The sequence below is a fragment of the Salminus brasiliensis genome, chromosome 19 (genome assembly GCF_030463535.1).
Source record: "Salminus brasiliensis chromosome 19, fSalBra1.hap2, whole genome shotgun sequence".
Taxonomy (NCBI): Eukaryota; Metazoa; Chordata; class Actinopteri; order Characiformes; family Bryconidae; genus Salminus; species Salminus brasiliensis.
Genome location: NC_132896.1, coordinates 27195653 through 27210112, shown reverse-complemented (window position 1 = coordinate 27210112; position 14460 = coordinate 27195653). Strand labels below are relative to the sequence as shown.

At 42.2% G+C, this 14460-nt stretch overlaps 1 protein-coding gene across 1 annotated transcript in view; it reads right to left on the bottom strand.

Annotated features, from left to right (window-relative positions):
- The window catches only part of mgat4b (alpha-1,3-mannosyl-glycoprotein 4-beta-N-acetylglucosaminyltransferase B), a 185317-nt gene extending 171684 nt beyond the window's left edge, over positions 1-13633 (bottom strand). The window contains exon 1 of the mRNA XM_072663727.1: positions 13238-13633. Coding sequence (XP_072519828.1) covers positions 13238-13334 — 97 coding nt within the window. The 5' untranslated portion in view covers positions 13335-13633. The remainder of the gene's footprint in view (positions 1-13237) is intronic.
- Between the last annotated feature and the right edge of the window lie 827 nt (positions 13634-14460).

Below are 14460 nucleotides of genomic sequence, written 5' to 3'. Positions count from 1 at the left end.
CAGTGTGATGCTGGCTGGAACGGGCATCTGTTAGCCAATGCATCCAAGTTGGGTACCTGGAGTTTTCCTCTGAGCGCATTGGTTGCCTGGTGATGTTGCATCAGCAGCAGCCTGAAAAGAGACAGTGACTGATTGCGGATGTGTCAGAGGAGACGTGTGTCAGTCGTCACCCTTTCAGTGTCGGGAGCATTACATGTGATAGAGGAGAGAACTGACGAGAGGTTTGGGCAATTGCTTAGCAAAAATTGGGGAGGGAATTTTTGGGTAAACTGGGTAAAAAGGTGGTGCATTTTCTGAAAGCCAATATTTTTGGCCAGACTAAAGTGTCAGTAAATGACAGATGCCTAAAATTAAAAGTGGAGGGAAAACACAGCTTGTATGCGAACAATGAAACTGATCATTCTTAAATGTATTTCCTATGGAGAATCTCAGTGCCCAGCTAATTCTAGGGCCGAAAGGCTCTGTGGGTCTAAAAGAGGCTCACGGTGAGTCAGCCACTGAATGAGAACAATGCTCTTGTTAATTGCTAATAATGCTTTAACACAGCGCTTTAGAGGCTCGTGTGCGCTAATGGACGAGTGTAATAGACTTTAATGGCACATCAGCCACCAATTTGTCAATAAAATATAAATTAGGCTCAGCAATCTCTCGCTTTAAGAGACGATAAAGTCATACGGAAAGGACTGTTTTGCATCGACAGCGGCTGTAACAGTTCGCTTCTTCTAGACAATCTCTGCCGTCTCCATCAGTTGGAAAAGAGAGATGTTCTAGGTGGATGATCTGGAGTCGGGAGGCCGAATCCTGAGCTTTACTGCTTTGTGTCAGAGTGGCTGGAGCTGATCTGAGGGCAGTGTCTTGGCAGGCCTCGTGGCCGTGCATGAATTAAACATGCAGGGCCGCTTCTCAGCAGGCTGGCTGGAGCCCTGGCTCTCCTTTCAGCCTCAGCCTCTATTGTGGGAGCAGCAGTTCAAGTGGTCTAGAGCGGTCAGGAGCCACTCCAACCCTGAATAATTAAATTGCGTTTTCAAAGCTTGTTCTTTCTCTCTCCCTCTCTCGCTCACTTTTCTCTCATGTATGGATCTGGATCAAGTGTATGCATACATGTACTCTCGTAAGGTGTGGCCATGAATCTCATATTAGTATCTTATTGAAAATAAACCAATGAGATCTTAGAACTACCAACAAACTTATGGTTAACGCAACTAGCCTGTAACTCACTAGTCTTACCAAGTGCTAAACCTTCAGCCTCCAGGCTCTCAAGAACACTGAAATTAAAGATGCTGTGTTCATTTGTCAATGCAATTTCAATTAAAGGAAAAGTTTAATAAAAATATAACTTGCACGTTTGTTCCCTTAAGCCCGATGTAGTTGTTCAGCCCAGACATGTTTGGTGTCCAAATGTTTGCGTCTAGAGTTAACATAACATTGCTAACAAACACTAGAAGTCAATAGTCACCCACATAGGTCCCATTAGAAAAGTTTGATTTACCATGATAAAATTAACTAAAGGAGGACTCACTGATGCTCGCTCAGCACATAAACAGCTGGGGCGATCTCCTTGCCTTATCAGCTGCTGCAGAAAAGGCTCTGAACTAGAAATAGACTCACATCACAGACATTATACCTATAGTACCAGCCAAAATCTCAGAACACAGCATTTTCCTTATAGTTACTTTTGGAACAACATGTGGATTCTGTCCCCGTGCCGTGAGGTAGTTTTACCCATTCCTCACATTCTTCATTAAGAGGAAGCTGGGAGGCTTTTACAAAAGAACTGAAGATGATACACACATGATGAGAACTTGACAGTTGACTGTTGTGAACATGAATCACTTCATTATAAGCATCGATTTCACTGGTAGGGAGGAACCAACATAGGAATTCTGGGTCTGATGCTTTTGGTCAATATTGATCAAATACACTAGAATGACACAGCTCCTTATCTGGGCAGTAAGTGTGTATTTGCTTAGTAAAACATTAATATCATTATATTAACATTATTATTAGGGCAAATCGCTGCTGTCCAACGAAAACCATGTATCTCATTTTTTTGTCCGTTTTCTTCATCATTTGAATCCTGTAGTTGCTCTGTACACTGTGTGAATTTTTGGATAAACAGACAAATAGAAATGCTCAAAATTACTTTTACATCTAAATTTCTCCTACATCACCATTTTAGAGATACATGTTATTTTTATTGGACAGCGACAAAATATAATTAACATTAGTATGATAATTAATGATTGTTTGTATGGCTGGTATGGCAAACCAACACTTAATGATGTTAAATCAGGAGAGCTGGTGATGGAATTGGAAAAAATCCACGCACTTGCTGAGGGCATCTACACTGTAAAAGTGATTTGGCCATTTAACCTTAAATATAGACTTCATGTGGTAAAAAGCAATTAAACTCAAACAAATATTTAAATTGAATACACCTTTTCATTAGGTTCAGTGTACAAACCACTTTTTTTTAGAGGTTCATATGCAGCGAATTGAGTAAAATTCAGCTCATGGTCACCTAAAGATTTGCTCCTATGGAGTTCATTATCAAATATTAGTTTAAGTACATATCTGCTGATACTGAATGCCATTTGTCAGTAAAAATATTATTTGTTTATACAATCTTTTATCATATTGTGATAAATGATGTTATCGTGATCCACAATGTGTTTTTCTAAGCATATCAAGGATATTGTAAGTGCTTTATAAACACTGATCAGCTGCAGGTTTCATTACTAACAGTGTAATTAGACTGTATGCGGTCCGGTAGAGTATCTGTGTAGTAGTTTTTAAGAATATGTTGCTAATGATGTATTTAGTCTGTGATTACATGTATCGTGAGGGATATCGTGTATCGTGCAAGTATCTTTAAATATCGCAATTTTTTTTTTTTGTTTACCATATCGCCCAGCCCTAATTTGTACTCTTTCCCCAATTCTTAAAGCAGTTATCTGCTGATACTGACAGGATTCTGATACCATTGTGTATTCACATTCACTAACTATATTTCTTAGTAGTAAACTTCAAGCATAAGCATCCAGATAAAAGACTATATGCAAAGCATATAATCAGTCAGGTGTGTCCAGACAGGTACGATATGTCTCAGAGTATCCTAATCTTTTCATTGTTTATAAAATAGACTGCCTGTCACTGCAAGCTTTAAGCATTTTTCATGTGAAACCCATTCACTCTCTTCCGCTATTTATATCTAATATTTATATATAATAAGCCCACAGATGTGCCTGAAACTGCTCACTTCTTTCACAACACTTGTACGTATTCATTTGCTGAACAACCTGCATCAAAGTTCCAGACAGTGTTTTTGGGAAGCAATTAGTGGCTTGATTTATAAAAGAAGACGTAGGAACATTCCACTGGACGTAGCTGTCATGCTGCATCAGGACAGGCTTTTAGTCTGTCTGTGTCTCCTTCCTCAGATATCTCCATTAGTCTTGCAACTGCAACGTTCTAGACTCAATTTCAAAGCTGATTTTAATTGTTGATTTTGTAGCTTAATTGCACTTTGGTCTGTGACAGAAGAGTAAAAACGAAATTGGCATGGCGGGAAAAGTCACGTCTAGTTCAAACGTCCTGTTTTCTAGGCTTGATGTCGACAATAATGACTAACACTGCCATGAAATGGCTCATCCGGCCCTTGGGGCAAAGCGAGCGCCAGGTCAAAGGAAGCCAACAAATTTGAGCCCTTTAGCCACCCACTGTTCTTTTGTGCACAGCAGGCAGAAAAAAAAAAAAAAAACAACACTGCAGCTCGGGGACACGTGTCCAGGGCGGTGACAAACACAACCCTAACGTCGCTGAGCAATTGCCTAATGCAAGTGTTCAGTTCCAACCCCCATTAAAGGTCAAAGGCCACAGCAATCCTCAGGGTCGGCATTCAAACCTCAGGGACTGGAGACATGGTATGCTGTAAGTACACTACCATTCAAAAATTTGGAACCACCTGTTATCAGCCATAACATTAAAACCACTAAGTAGTGACGCGAATAACACTGATTATCTGAGCACAGTGGCATCTGTCACAGGGTGGGGTCTATATATTAGGCAGCTAGTGAACAGTCAGGTCTTGAGAGTGATGTGTTGAAAGCAGGAAAAATGGTCGAGCGTAAGACTCTGACGAGAGCCAACTGAGACGTCTAGACAAGACGTGGGTCAAGGACAAATGGTCCATGGACACCCAAGGACTTAAAGGATCTGATGCTAAAGTCTTGGTGCCAGCCCAGATGCCACAGAACGCTTTCAGAAGTTATGTAGAGTTCATACTTCGACAGGTTAGAGCTGTTTTCGCAGCATGAGAGGCACCTACACAGTATTAGGCAGGTGGTTTTAATGTTATGGCAGAGAGGTGTATGCTGACATTCAAATGAAACTATGGTTGAACGGTGAGAGTAAATGCAGGTGAACTGTTCAAGCAATGCTTTGCAGTGAGACAGAGAGAGGTAGAGAGAGAGAGAGAGCTGAGCTGGAGCTGCAGGGTTCAGTACAGTAGAGCAGAGAGGGCTGGGAGCGAGTACAGTACTGTTGGGGATGCTGCAGGAGGTGACCATGGCAATAAATCTCAACATCCCACTAAGAGACACATAGTACAACAATGGAAAGAAGAAACTGTGCTCCTGTAAACAAAGTTAGTCTGTGTTATTTATAATGCCTGTCATACGGTATCTGTTTGGATAAGAATATTCTGCAGATTCAGCAGATAAGCATGAATCAATTGGCGCCATGTCTAATGCCAGGCGTGGGCTAAAGGGGTATAAAGCCCCCAGCATTGAACTGTGGAGCAGTGGAACTGTGTTCTCTGGAAAGCTTGGACTTTTAGAATGAGTTGGGGATTAGGGCAGGTAGGGTAGTGATCATCCAATATCCTGACCTCACTTCGACCAACGCTGTTGTTGCTGAATGTGATCAAATCCTCACAGCAATGCACACCAAAATCTAGTGAAAAGCCTTCTTCCCTGGACAGTAGAGACAGTTACTCCAACAAAAGCAGGATCAGCTCTTTTTAACTGCCTCGATTTCAGAAGTAACAATGAATGAGCAGGTGTCCCAATACTTTTGTCCACGTAGTGTATCTAGTCACAGTATTTTCCCTTTAAGTTATCCACCTCAAGGAAGCCTTAATCACTACTTTTGAAAAATGAGGCCAACTGGATATGAATTCATCCATATACCGCTCTGTTTATCGCTCTGGACCAATTTTACAACGTATTATATAAACGTATTTTATTTGAAAAGCAGTGCAGATAAAATGTGTATGTAATATAAGGCCTAGACTTGCTCCCAGTTACTTTGCGTTCATGAGTTATTCCTAGCAGAAAGATGTGCACTATGATGGTTGAGAGCAAGCGTGTAGAATTCTGTCTGAACCACTGTCATCACTCCAGGGCTGTTCCAGTTTCACTGCGTTTTAGCCTCCTCTTGCTTGGTTTCTGCAGCTCCTGGCCTAAGCACTAAAACCCACTCGACTCTGCAGTTCCGTATGATCCCCTGAAAACAAACGTTCCTGAAGACAAATAAAAGGGTCTGGAATAAAAAACTAAAATAAAACAGTAGGGAACAGACTAGGGAGTAGGGAGACACAATCTGGCTTTTGCTAAATAGTTGTAAAAGTATTTGAGAAAGACTCATGGTTTCCTACAGGTAAAGGCTTCTTTATTGCTCAGTGTTACATACGGACAGAGATACGGACTGAGCTTTCTCGCCATACTCCACATGCACACTCTTTGAAAGCTTACGGATACAGACGGAACAAAGTAGTACCACTGGAAATCGTGGGGGCAGTGTAGCCAATAGTTCAACTGAGACACAACCACTGCCATTTGGACTTGACAAAAAAAAAACATTAATGGCGGACCCTTTCTACAGCCGGTTATGTTGCTGCCTCTTTTGCCTTTTTTGTATCAAGTCAAGTCAAGTCAAATTTATTTGTTTAGTGCTTTTTACAACTGTTGTCGTCACAAAGCAGCTTTACATAATTAGTAATTAGTAAAAGACATAACGTAAGAAATAACGTAAGAAGACATGAAGGATCCAAGACCCCCAGTGAGCAAGCCAACGGCGACAGTGGCAAGGAAAAACTCCCTCTGGAGGAAGAAACCTTGGGAGGAACCAAGACTTACAAGGGGAGACCCGACCCATCCTCCTCTGGTCAGAACTATTTATAAATTATTGATAAAAATTACCCAAACCATCTATACTGTTGAACTGCTATGATCATAATCATAATATAATAATCATGGTCTAGTATGACTTAATATAGTCATGGCAGTGATGGTCAGAGTAATGAGAGCTAATAGTTGTGATATTAATAGTGGCAGATAGTTAAGAGTCCATTTAGGTTTTAACATGGTCATTAGACAGGTAGCAGTGGTAGGAGGGTGTGCCGCTGGTCTGGCATGGGTGGTGGTGGGGTGGAGCCTGCTGGTAGGTCGCAGCTGGTCATGTCATGACCTTGTTTTACCTCCGTTTTGGATCCAATCCTGCCAAATTACAAGACTCATCAAAGCTCCACATATTTACACTCAACAACAGCCCCATCCAAATATATGGTTGGATGTGAATATCCTATGAAATAGGCGATGTTGAACACAAGCAGAACTCACCTCTGCCCCATGACCCCTGAAAACAAACAGTTTTAAATGTTTTTAAATTTGTTTTTGGATCCTTCAAAAAATGTACGCATTTATTAATTAAGAGTGAATGAGTGAAGGAGGCATATCTGCGAGGCCCCCATTCTGTTAGTTAATCTAACCTATAAACCAATATATATAGCCTGTAAATTTGAACTAGACAGACTTCAATTAAACATAAACTACATTATAACTAACCCGACCATGTGGAGGATGTTCTTTAGCCATGGTGATACACTATACCCCCCAAGAGGGTAATCTAAAAAATGACTTACACACCCCACGATTGGTATTCGAAAGACTCAAAAAGGGCTCAGTTACTTGCACAAATTCCAGATTATAGCTTTTTTTCTTGCCACGGTGTACATAAGCATGCAGAGTGAAATCTCCCAGTAAACAGGGAGCAGAGTGTGACTGGGCTTTGATCTCCTTGGAGACGCGGCTGCATCTAACCAGGTGAGGGAGATTCAGGCTCTCATTAGCCAGGTGTGTCACACTTTGTTCAATGTGTTGATTTTGCTGCCGTGTGAGACTCCGTCATGGACAGTTGGAAGCCGATGCCATGAATGACAATTTCGAACTCATTTCTGAACCATCATCAAATATCTAAAGCCAGCTTTCCCCATTAATAACCGGTGGCTCCTCAATTTTTTTAAACTAGGCCTAGAATGGATTTCTCCTACACTATATGTCCAAATGCTTGTGGACACTATTTAACGTTGCACCCATCATTGACAACAGACGCACACAGCTTGTCTAGCCCCTGTAGAAGTACTGGCAATAAAATAGGACTCTCTGGAGCAGATCAACATGAACCTATTGGCACCATGCTGCCTAACGCCAGGCATGGGCTAAAGGGGTATAAAGCCCCCAGCATTAAGCAGTGGAACAGTGAACAGTGTTCACTGGAATGATGGGTGGTGCTCCTCCAATACATTTGAAAAGAGTTGGAGATGTGGGGATGAGGTGGGGTGGTGATCATCCCACATCCTTATCTCACTAGTAGCAATCCTTCTTCCCTGGACAGTAGAAACAGTTACACCAACAAAAGCAGGAAAAACTCCAGCTGCTCATTCTGAGTCATTCTCGCCTAAATGTTTAAAGGGTGTCTTTCTGTCAGCCGGGATCGCTCGTTTTCTGTGGTGAACAGAATGCTATCATGCTAAGTAAGCCTCTCTTTCCTGATTCACAACCTTTGTAACTGTCAGACTGATGGATTAGTATTTATTAAATGATTGATGTAAAAGCGTGCACGGTGTTCACACAGGGTCCGTAACCCAACTGAACGGAAGCCACGTAAACACAGGACCATCTGCACAGCATGCCCTACTACCCACCCTCTGTAATACCCTCTGTGTTACCCTCCTGTCTTTGTATATTCTGTATTTTGTGTATATTTTGTTTGTATTTTGTATTTATTTAATATAATTTTATATAACTTTATTTTAATATGTTTACTATGTATATAGTTTTGTCCTCCTGTACAGCATCAACCTGAGCCTCACCACAAGCATTTCAATGCATAAATGTCCTGACATGTAAAAAGTTGATACTGCCCAACCCTAACATTCACAAAATCTCTTACAAGCTTCAAATCTCCTAGTCTGATCTAGTCAGCACTAGGCAACCTGGTCAACCCTAACATCACTAACATCCTAAAGGGGCGTCAGCCGACGCAGGTTGGCCACTGCTCTTAAAAATGAAACTTCAGCAAAAGCTCTACTAGGAGACTCTAATGCTATTCTAATGTCACCTTAGCTAAACCATTGACCAGCTTCCATCTGTCTTTAAAAGACCTTTGCTTATATGCCGATTTCGCTGCTTTCAGATGTTGACATTTTGTATATTCTCTTCGTCCTTCCCGTCACTATAAGTTTGGTCCCTACTGGTTGCCCACGGTCTTGTACGGCAGGATCTGCAAGGGATGATACAAGACCTGGGTCGATGACGGGCCTCCGCCAAAGACATTAACTTACAAGGAATTCAACTCATCCATATTATTTCAATCCAACTGTCAAAACTTATATTACTCATATTTAGAAAGTAAAGGAAAGTATATGTACAGTATGGATGTACATGTGTAAAGTGCATGTGCATTGTGCAGGTACAGAAGTAAACAGTATTGTAAAACGGTAGCAGCGATATATAATGCATTTACTGCTGCAATAGTAATCACTAGTGTCTCGTTTTTCCTTTTGTTACTGTCATATTTATTGTTTCTGAGCATAATAGTTTTTATATATATCACCCAGCTCTACCTGAACCTGTTTCTTTATCTACAGTAATAGTGGTCTTGGCAACTGAACAACTAACCGTATTCACAATCTGACAGAGATTCCTGTCTGAGACTGACCATCCTACACAGTCACACACTCACACACCATCTATCCAGGGAATATCTGTGTCAGCTCAAGCAGGCACAGGTAATGTGAAACCTTCATTGTACTTCTACATCAGGTAAAAAAGAAAAGCGAGTGAAAAAAATAGGCACAATAGGTCAGCCTAGATCGCTCTTGGAGTACAGATAGGTAGAAGAACTCCATCTCCTCCTAGTCTCCTAATCAAAAAGCTACATATGTAAAGCTAGACTGAGACAGCAAGTGCTGGACGCTCCATTTTCTGAACTGGTACATCTACGAAAACAGTGGTTTAACAAGTACAGGATATTCCTAGATGTCCAAAATACAGTTAATTGCAATGTTCATTCCCTGATAGTACGAATTGCCCCCACCCTGTCTCCCCAATGATCACGTTTGGATAACTCTCAGTATGGCACATCCTCTACATGAACATGCAAACGGGGGTGGACTGGATACGCTGAGATAGTAGGGGCCGAATGAGACTGGAGGACATGGGTCATTAGGCCTTTTCAAAGGTCCGTTAACCAAATCCAGGCTTACTGAATCTCCTTCACACTGCTAAAGGAGAGCCACAGCCCATTCAGGCCTGTCTACTTATAATTCTTACTAACTCAAGAGAAACATGTGCTTTAATGGGACCAGTGGGACATCCTCTCTTCAAGAGGGTACTACTGGCATGCTGGGACAGGTAGGGGGTTCATGTAACATTTCCCAGTGGAACACAATGGACTATCATTAAAGAGCAGTTATGCATGGGTCAGCCTTTTCTGAGCCACCACAGTCTAATGAATATGCTGGAAACACCCACTCACCCACTTTAAACTATAATGAATGATGCTGAGCAGTAAGCCCAAAGCAGCAAGATTCTTTCAACTATGAACCTTTTATATGCAGTTTTCCTTACATTGCTCTCTCAGAGTTGGGTTGACGGCACTGTCTACCAATGCTGCATCAGCGGTGTTGCATTGCTAGTGATAGTTTGACAGTTGGATAAAATCTGGGGTTCTTCCAGGGTTTTTTAGTAAATGAAATGGTTGTAGACCTATATGAAACCAGGACAACTCAAAGAACCACTTGAACACTTAAACAGTCCTTTGCTTGGTGAAAGGTTTCTTCACAATGATCAAGCACCTGTTATAGAGGGTACTTTAAAACCATTGTTGCTATAAACACTTTATAAAAAAGTGGGGGTTTGAGGGTTCTGTAATGAAGCCATTGGTTGTACATGGCACCATGACAATCAAAAGAACCATTTGAATAATTAAATGGTTCTTTGCCAGGTTACACAGTTCTTCACCATGATTAAACTGCTGTTGTACATTGTCATTTAAAGAACCCTTTAAAATGGCTCTATATAGCACAAAGTAGGGTTCCACTTTTTGTCTATTCACAGAACCCTCTTCTGTACTTTACATACCCATTTTGCTAGGAGTATATGCTCAAATAAGGAGGTTTGAGGGTTGCTTAGTTATGACAGTGGTTGTATATGGAACCATGGCAAGTCTAAAAACCTCAATGGTTCTTCACTATGGTCAACTATCTGTTGTACATGGTTCTTTAAGGAACCTTTTGAAAAATGGTTCAATAAAGCAGAAGAAAGAAGAGCTTCACTATTGTCACAGTCACTTTTTAACCTTTTAGAGATAGTAAAATGTTTTATATCAAAATGTTCAGAACAATCGGACGAGGTCCCACATGACACAGAGCACCTAAACCTTAAAAATAGGTCAGGATATAGAAATTGTGTCAATTCTTTTAATATTATTCCGCTTTCACTCTCAGCTTGTCCAGAAATGCGGGTCCTTTAGAGGAGGCTCAAATCGTAAATTCCACTACCCGACTGTAAGGGGAGCCAAGGAGTAAGAAATACCAATTATTGCATAAGGCTGCTTCATCAGCGTATTGATATATTTATCTAGGACTGGTGTACGCCTTACAAACTAGCAAATTCAATGTGTTGTGCTGCACAGTGGATAAAGACGAGTACAGGCAGCCTAAGTGTGAAGTTTTATCGAAGAAGGCAGAGTTACAGTGTTTTTATTAATCAGATTTAGTGAAATTAACATGCATGCACACACACACACACACAGCGAACATCATAAACTAACACATTGCTTGTTGTTTCCTAAGAATTCGACAGTGGAGCAGGGTCCGATGAGGTCAGCGTGGGAGCTGCTCTCCAAAGATAGCGCAATCTGGTCAATGATCTATGACCAGAACCACAACTGGTGCCCTTTTTTAAGAGAAGAAGAAGAGAGCGAAAGAGACAGAGGGGATGTTTTTACTTGTAGTTCTCTGAAAACAAGGCCAGAAAACAATGCAGTCTTACAGAAGTGTGACAACAACAACAACAGCAACAACAGCAGCAGCAGCAGCAGCTCAGAGCAAGAGATTTCTAACAAAGCCCAGTGTAAACAGCATAGCATTAACTTAAAGATTACAGTCTTAGAAGCTCTAGGACGTCCAAAGCTAGAAGCTAGCCAACCCAGAAAACTCCACTTTACATGTAAAACTGTCAGCCCCATAAAGTCAATGTGTTTTGCATTTAAGCATCACTGCACTGTAAGCGGCCTCTGTGTGGAGCTGAAACGCATGAAAGCCAGCTGAGAGTGCGGAGAATAACAGACCACTGCATGTGAAAATGCCCTGGAGGGGAAGAAGCATCTGCAGTAGAAATGTACAGCCACTTTTGACCATTATAGAGACTGCAGGAGAAATGCATGTTCACGTCTGACCATCGTACAGACTGCAGGAGAAATTCACGCTCAAATCAGACCATCGTACAGACTGCAGGAGAAATTCACGCTCAAATCAGACCATCATACAGACTGCAGAAGAAATGCACACTCGAATTAGACCATCATGCAGACTGCAGAAGAAATTCACGCTCAGTTCTGATGATCATACAGACTGCAGAAGGAATGCACACTTAAATCAGACCATCATACAGACTGCAGAAGAAATGCACACTCAGGTCTGACCATGATACAGACTGCATGAGAAATTACACTCAGTTCTGACCACCATACAGTCTGCAGGAGACATTTACGCTCAGTTCTGACCACCATACAGACTGCATGAGAAATTACGCTCAGTTCTGACCACCATACAGTCTGCAGGAGACATTTACGCTCAGTTCTGACTACCATACAGACTGCAGGAGAAATTTACGCTCAGTTCTGACCACCATACAGACTGCAGGGGAAATGCACACTCAAATAAGACCATCATACAGACTGCAGGAGAAATGCACGCTAACTTCTGACCATCCTACAGACTGCAGGAGACATTTACACTCAGTTCTGACCACCATACAGACTGCAGGAGAAATTTACGCTCAGTTCTGACCACCATACAGTCTGCAGGAGACATTTACACTCAGTTCTGACCACCATACAGACTGCAGGAGAAATTTACGCTCAGTTCTGACCACCATACAGTCTGCAGGAGACATTTACACTCAGTTCTGACCACCATACAGACTGCAGGAGAAATTTACACTCAGTTCTGACTACCATACAGACTGCAGGAGAAATTTACGCTCAGTTCTGACCACCATACAAACTGCAGGGGAAATGCACACTCAAATAAGACCATCATACAGACTGCAGGAAAAATTCACGCTCAGTTGTGACCACCATACAGACTGAAGGAGAAATTCACGCTCACTTCTAACAGCAGGAAGAATGCATGCTCAATGCTGATCATCAAACAGACTGTAGGACAGATACTGACCATCACAGAGACTGCAGCAGAAGTGCAAGCTCATATAAGACAATCATACAGACTGCAGGAGGAATGAACACATCCGACCATCCCGCAAGCTGCACAAGAAACGCACGCTCTTTTCTGGCCACAAGGAATGTCCGCGCGCTGTTAAACACATTAGTTTTAATGTGAAACAACACAGGCTTGCAGCCCACAGCTGTCCACAAACAGCCCACCCTGTCACACCTGTGTGTGAAACTGCACATGCTGGCTCACCCACCGTTACTGCCCTCCTGCAGCTTCCGAGCACGAGAGGAATTCTCTTTATGACAGGGCAACAACTAACGCTTCAGGCTGGACGCACTGGAGGTCCAGCAGCAGCTTCACTGCGCCACCGGACACCGACACGAACAGAGCAGAGCCCAGCGTCCAGCGTCGGGCTGCGGTCAAATCCGTGGCCGAGGATCGCGCGCGCCCACGCTCCATTAACACACAGACACACACAGTTCACAAGCAGCTCACCTTTGGGGTTGCTGAAAGCCGTGTACCATGACAGCGAGACGAGCCCGCACAGTCCGAACACTAAGACTGTCAGGAAGGTGCCATTTCGGAGCCTCATCTCCGGACGCGCGCCGGTGGCATGACCGAACCGGAGGCGCGCGCTGGAGGAGGAGGAGGAGGAGGAGGAGGAGGAGGAGGAGCGGCGGAGGAGGACCTGATCTGCTTGAATCCGCGATGGAGGAGAGGAGGAGCTGCTTCTGTCCGCGGAGGCGCGAGCCAAAGCACCGCGCGAACAGCGAGCGATTCGCGTCTGCGCGCTGGAGAGCAAGGCAAGCGTTTGTTATGGCGCGAGGGGAGACGGGAAAAGGGGGAAGGCTCGTGGTGGTGTGTGTGTGTGTGTGTGTGTTTTCGTAGCGAGTAGCCGTATAAGGAAAGGGACGAGAGACAGAGGACGACACAGAGAAAGAGAGGGAGAGAGAGAGAGAGAGAGAGGGAGAGGGAGAGAGGGAGCGTGGCGCGCGGCCCGAGACTCGATTTGCGCGGTGCAGCTGCTCCTCCATCCGGTCGGAAATGAAGCGCATGAAGCTGCAGGAGCGAAGTGAGGATCCCCAGCCCGCACACTGCCCAACATTAACCAATTACCCTAACACTGGAAATGAACTCATTATACTAACACTGAACAGCAACCCTTCACAGCTGGAAATCAAGCCTCAAATTACAGCTAAAATCACCAATTACAGTAATGGCTGTAATTGACCCTAAAAAGTACATCCGAAAATAAATATTTAAAATAGCACAGAAAATCAATTCTTTAAAGTTGATCTAAAAACCAACCCTTTAAAGTAACACAGAAAAGACAATTAACCATTTAAAGTAATGTTAAAAATCAATCCTTTAAAGTAATGCAAAAAATAAACTCTTTAAAGTAATGTTAAAAATCAATGCTTTAAAGTAATGTTAAAATATACTTCTTAAAGTAATTTAAAAAATAAATTATTTAAAGTAATGCTAAAATCAATCCTTTAAAGTAATGTTAAAAATCAATTCTTTAAAGTAATGCTAAAATCAATCCTTTAAAGTAATGCTAAAATCAATCCTTTAAAGTAATGCTAAAATCAATCCTTTAAAGTAATGTTAAAAATCAATCCTTTAAAGTAATGCAAAAAATAAACTCTTTAAAGTAATGTTAAAAATCAATCCTTTAAAGTAATGCAAAAAATAAACTCTTTAAAGTAATGTTAAAA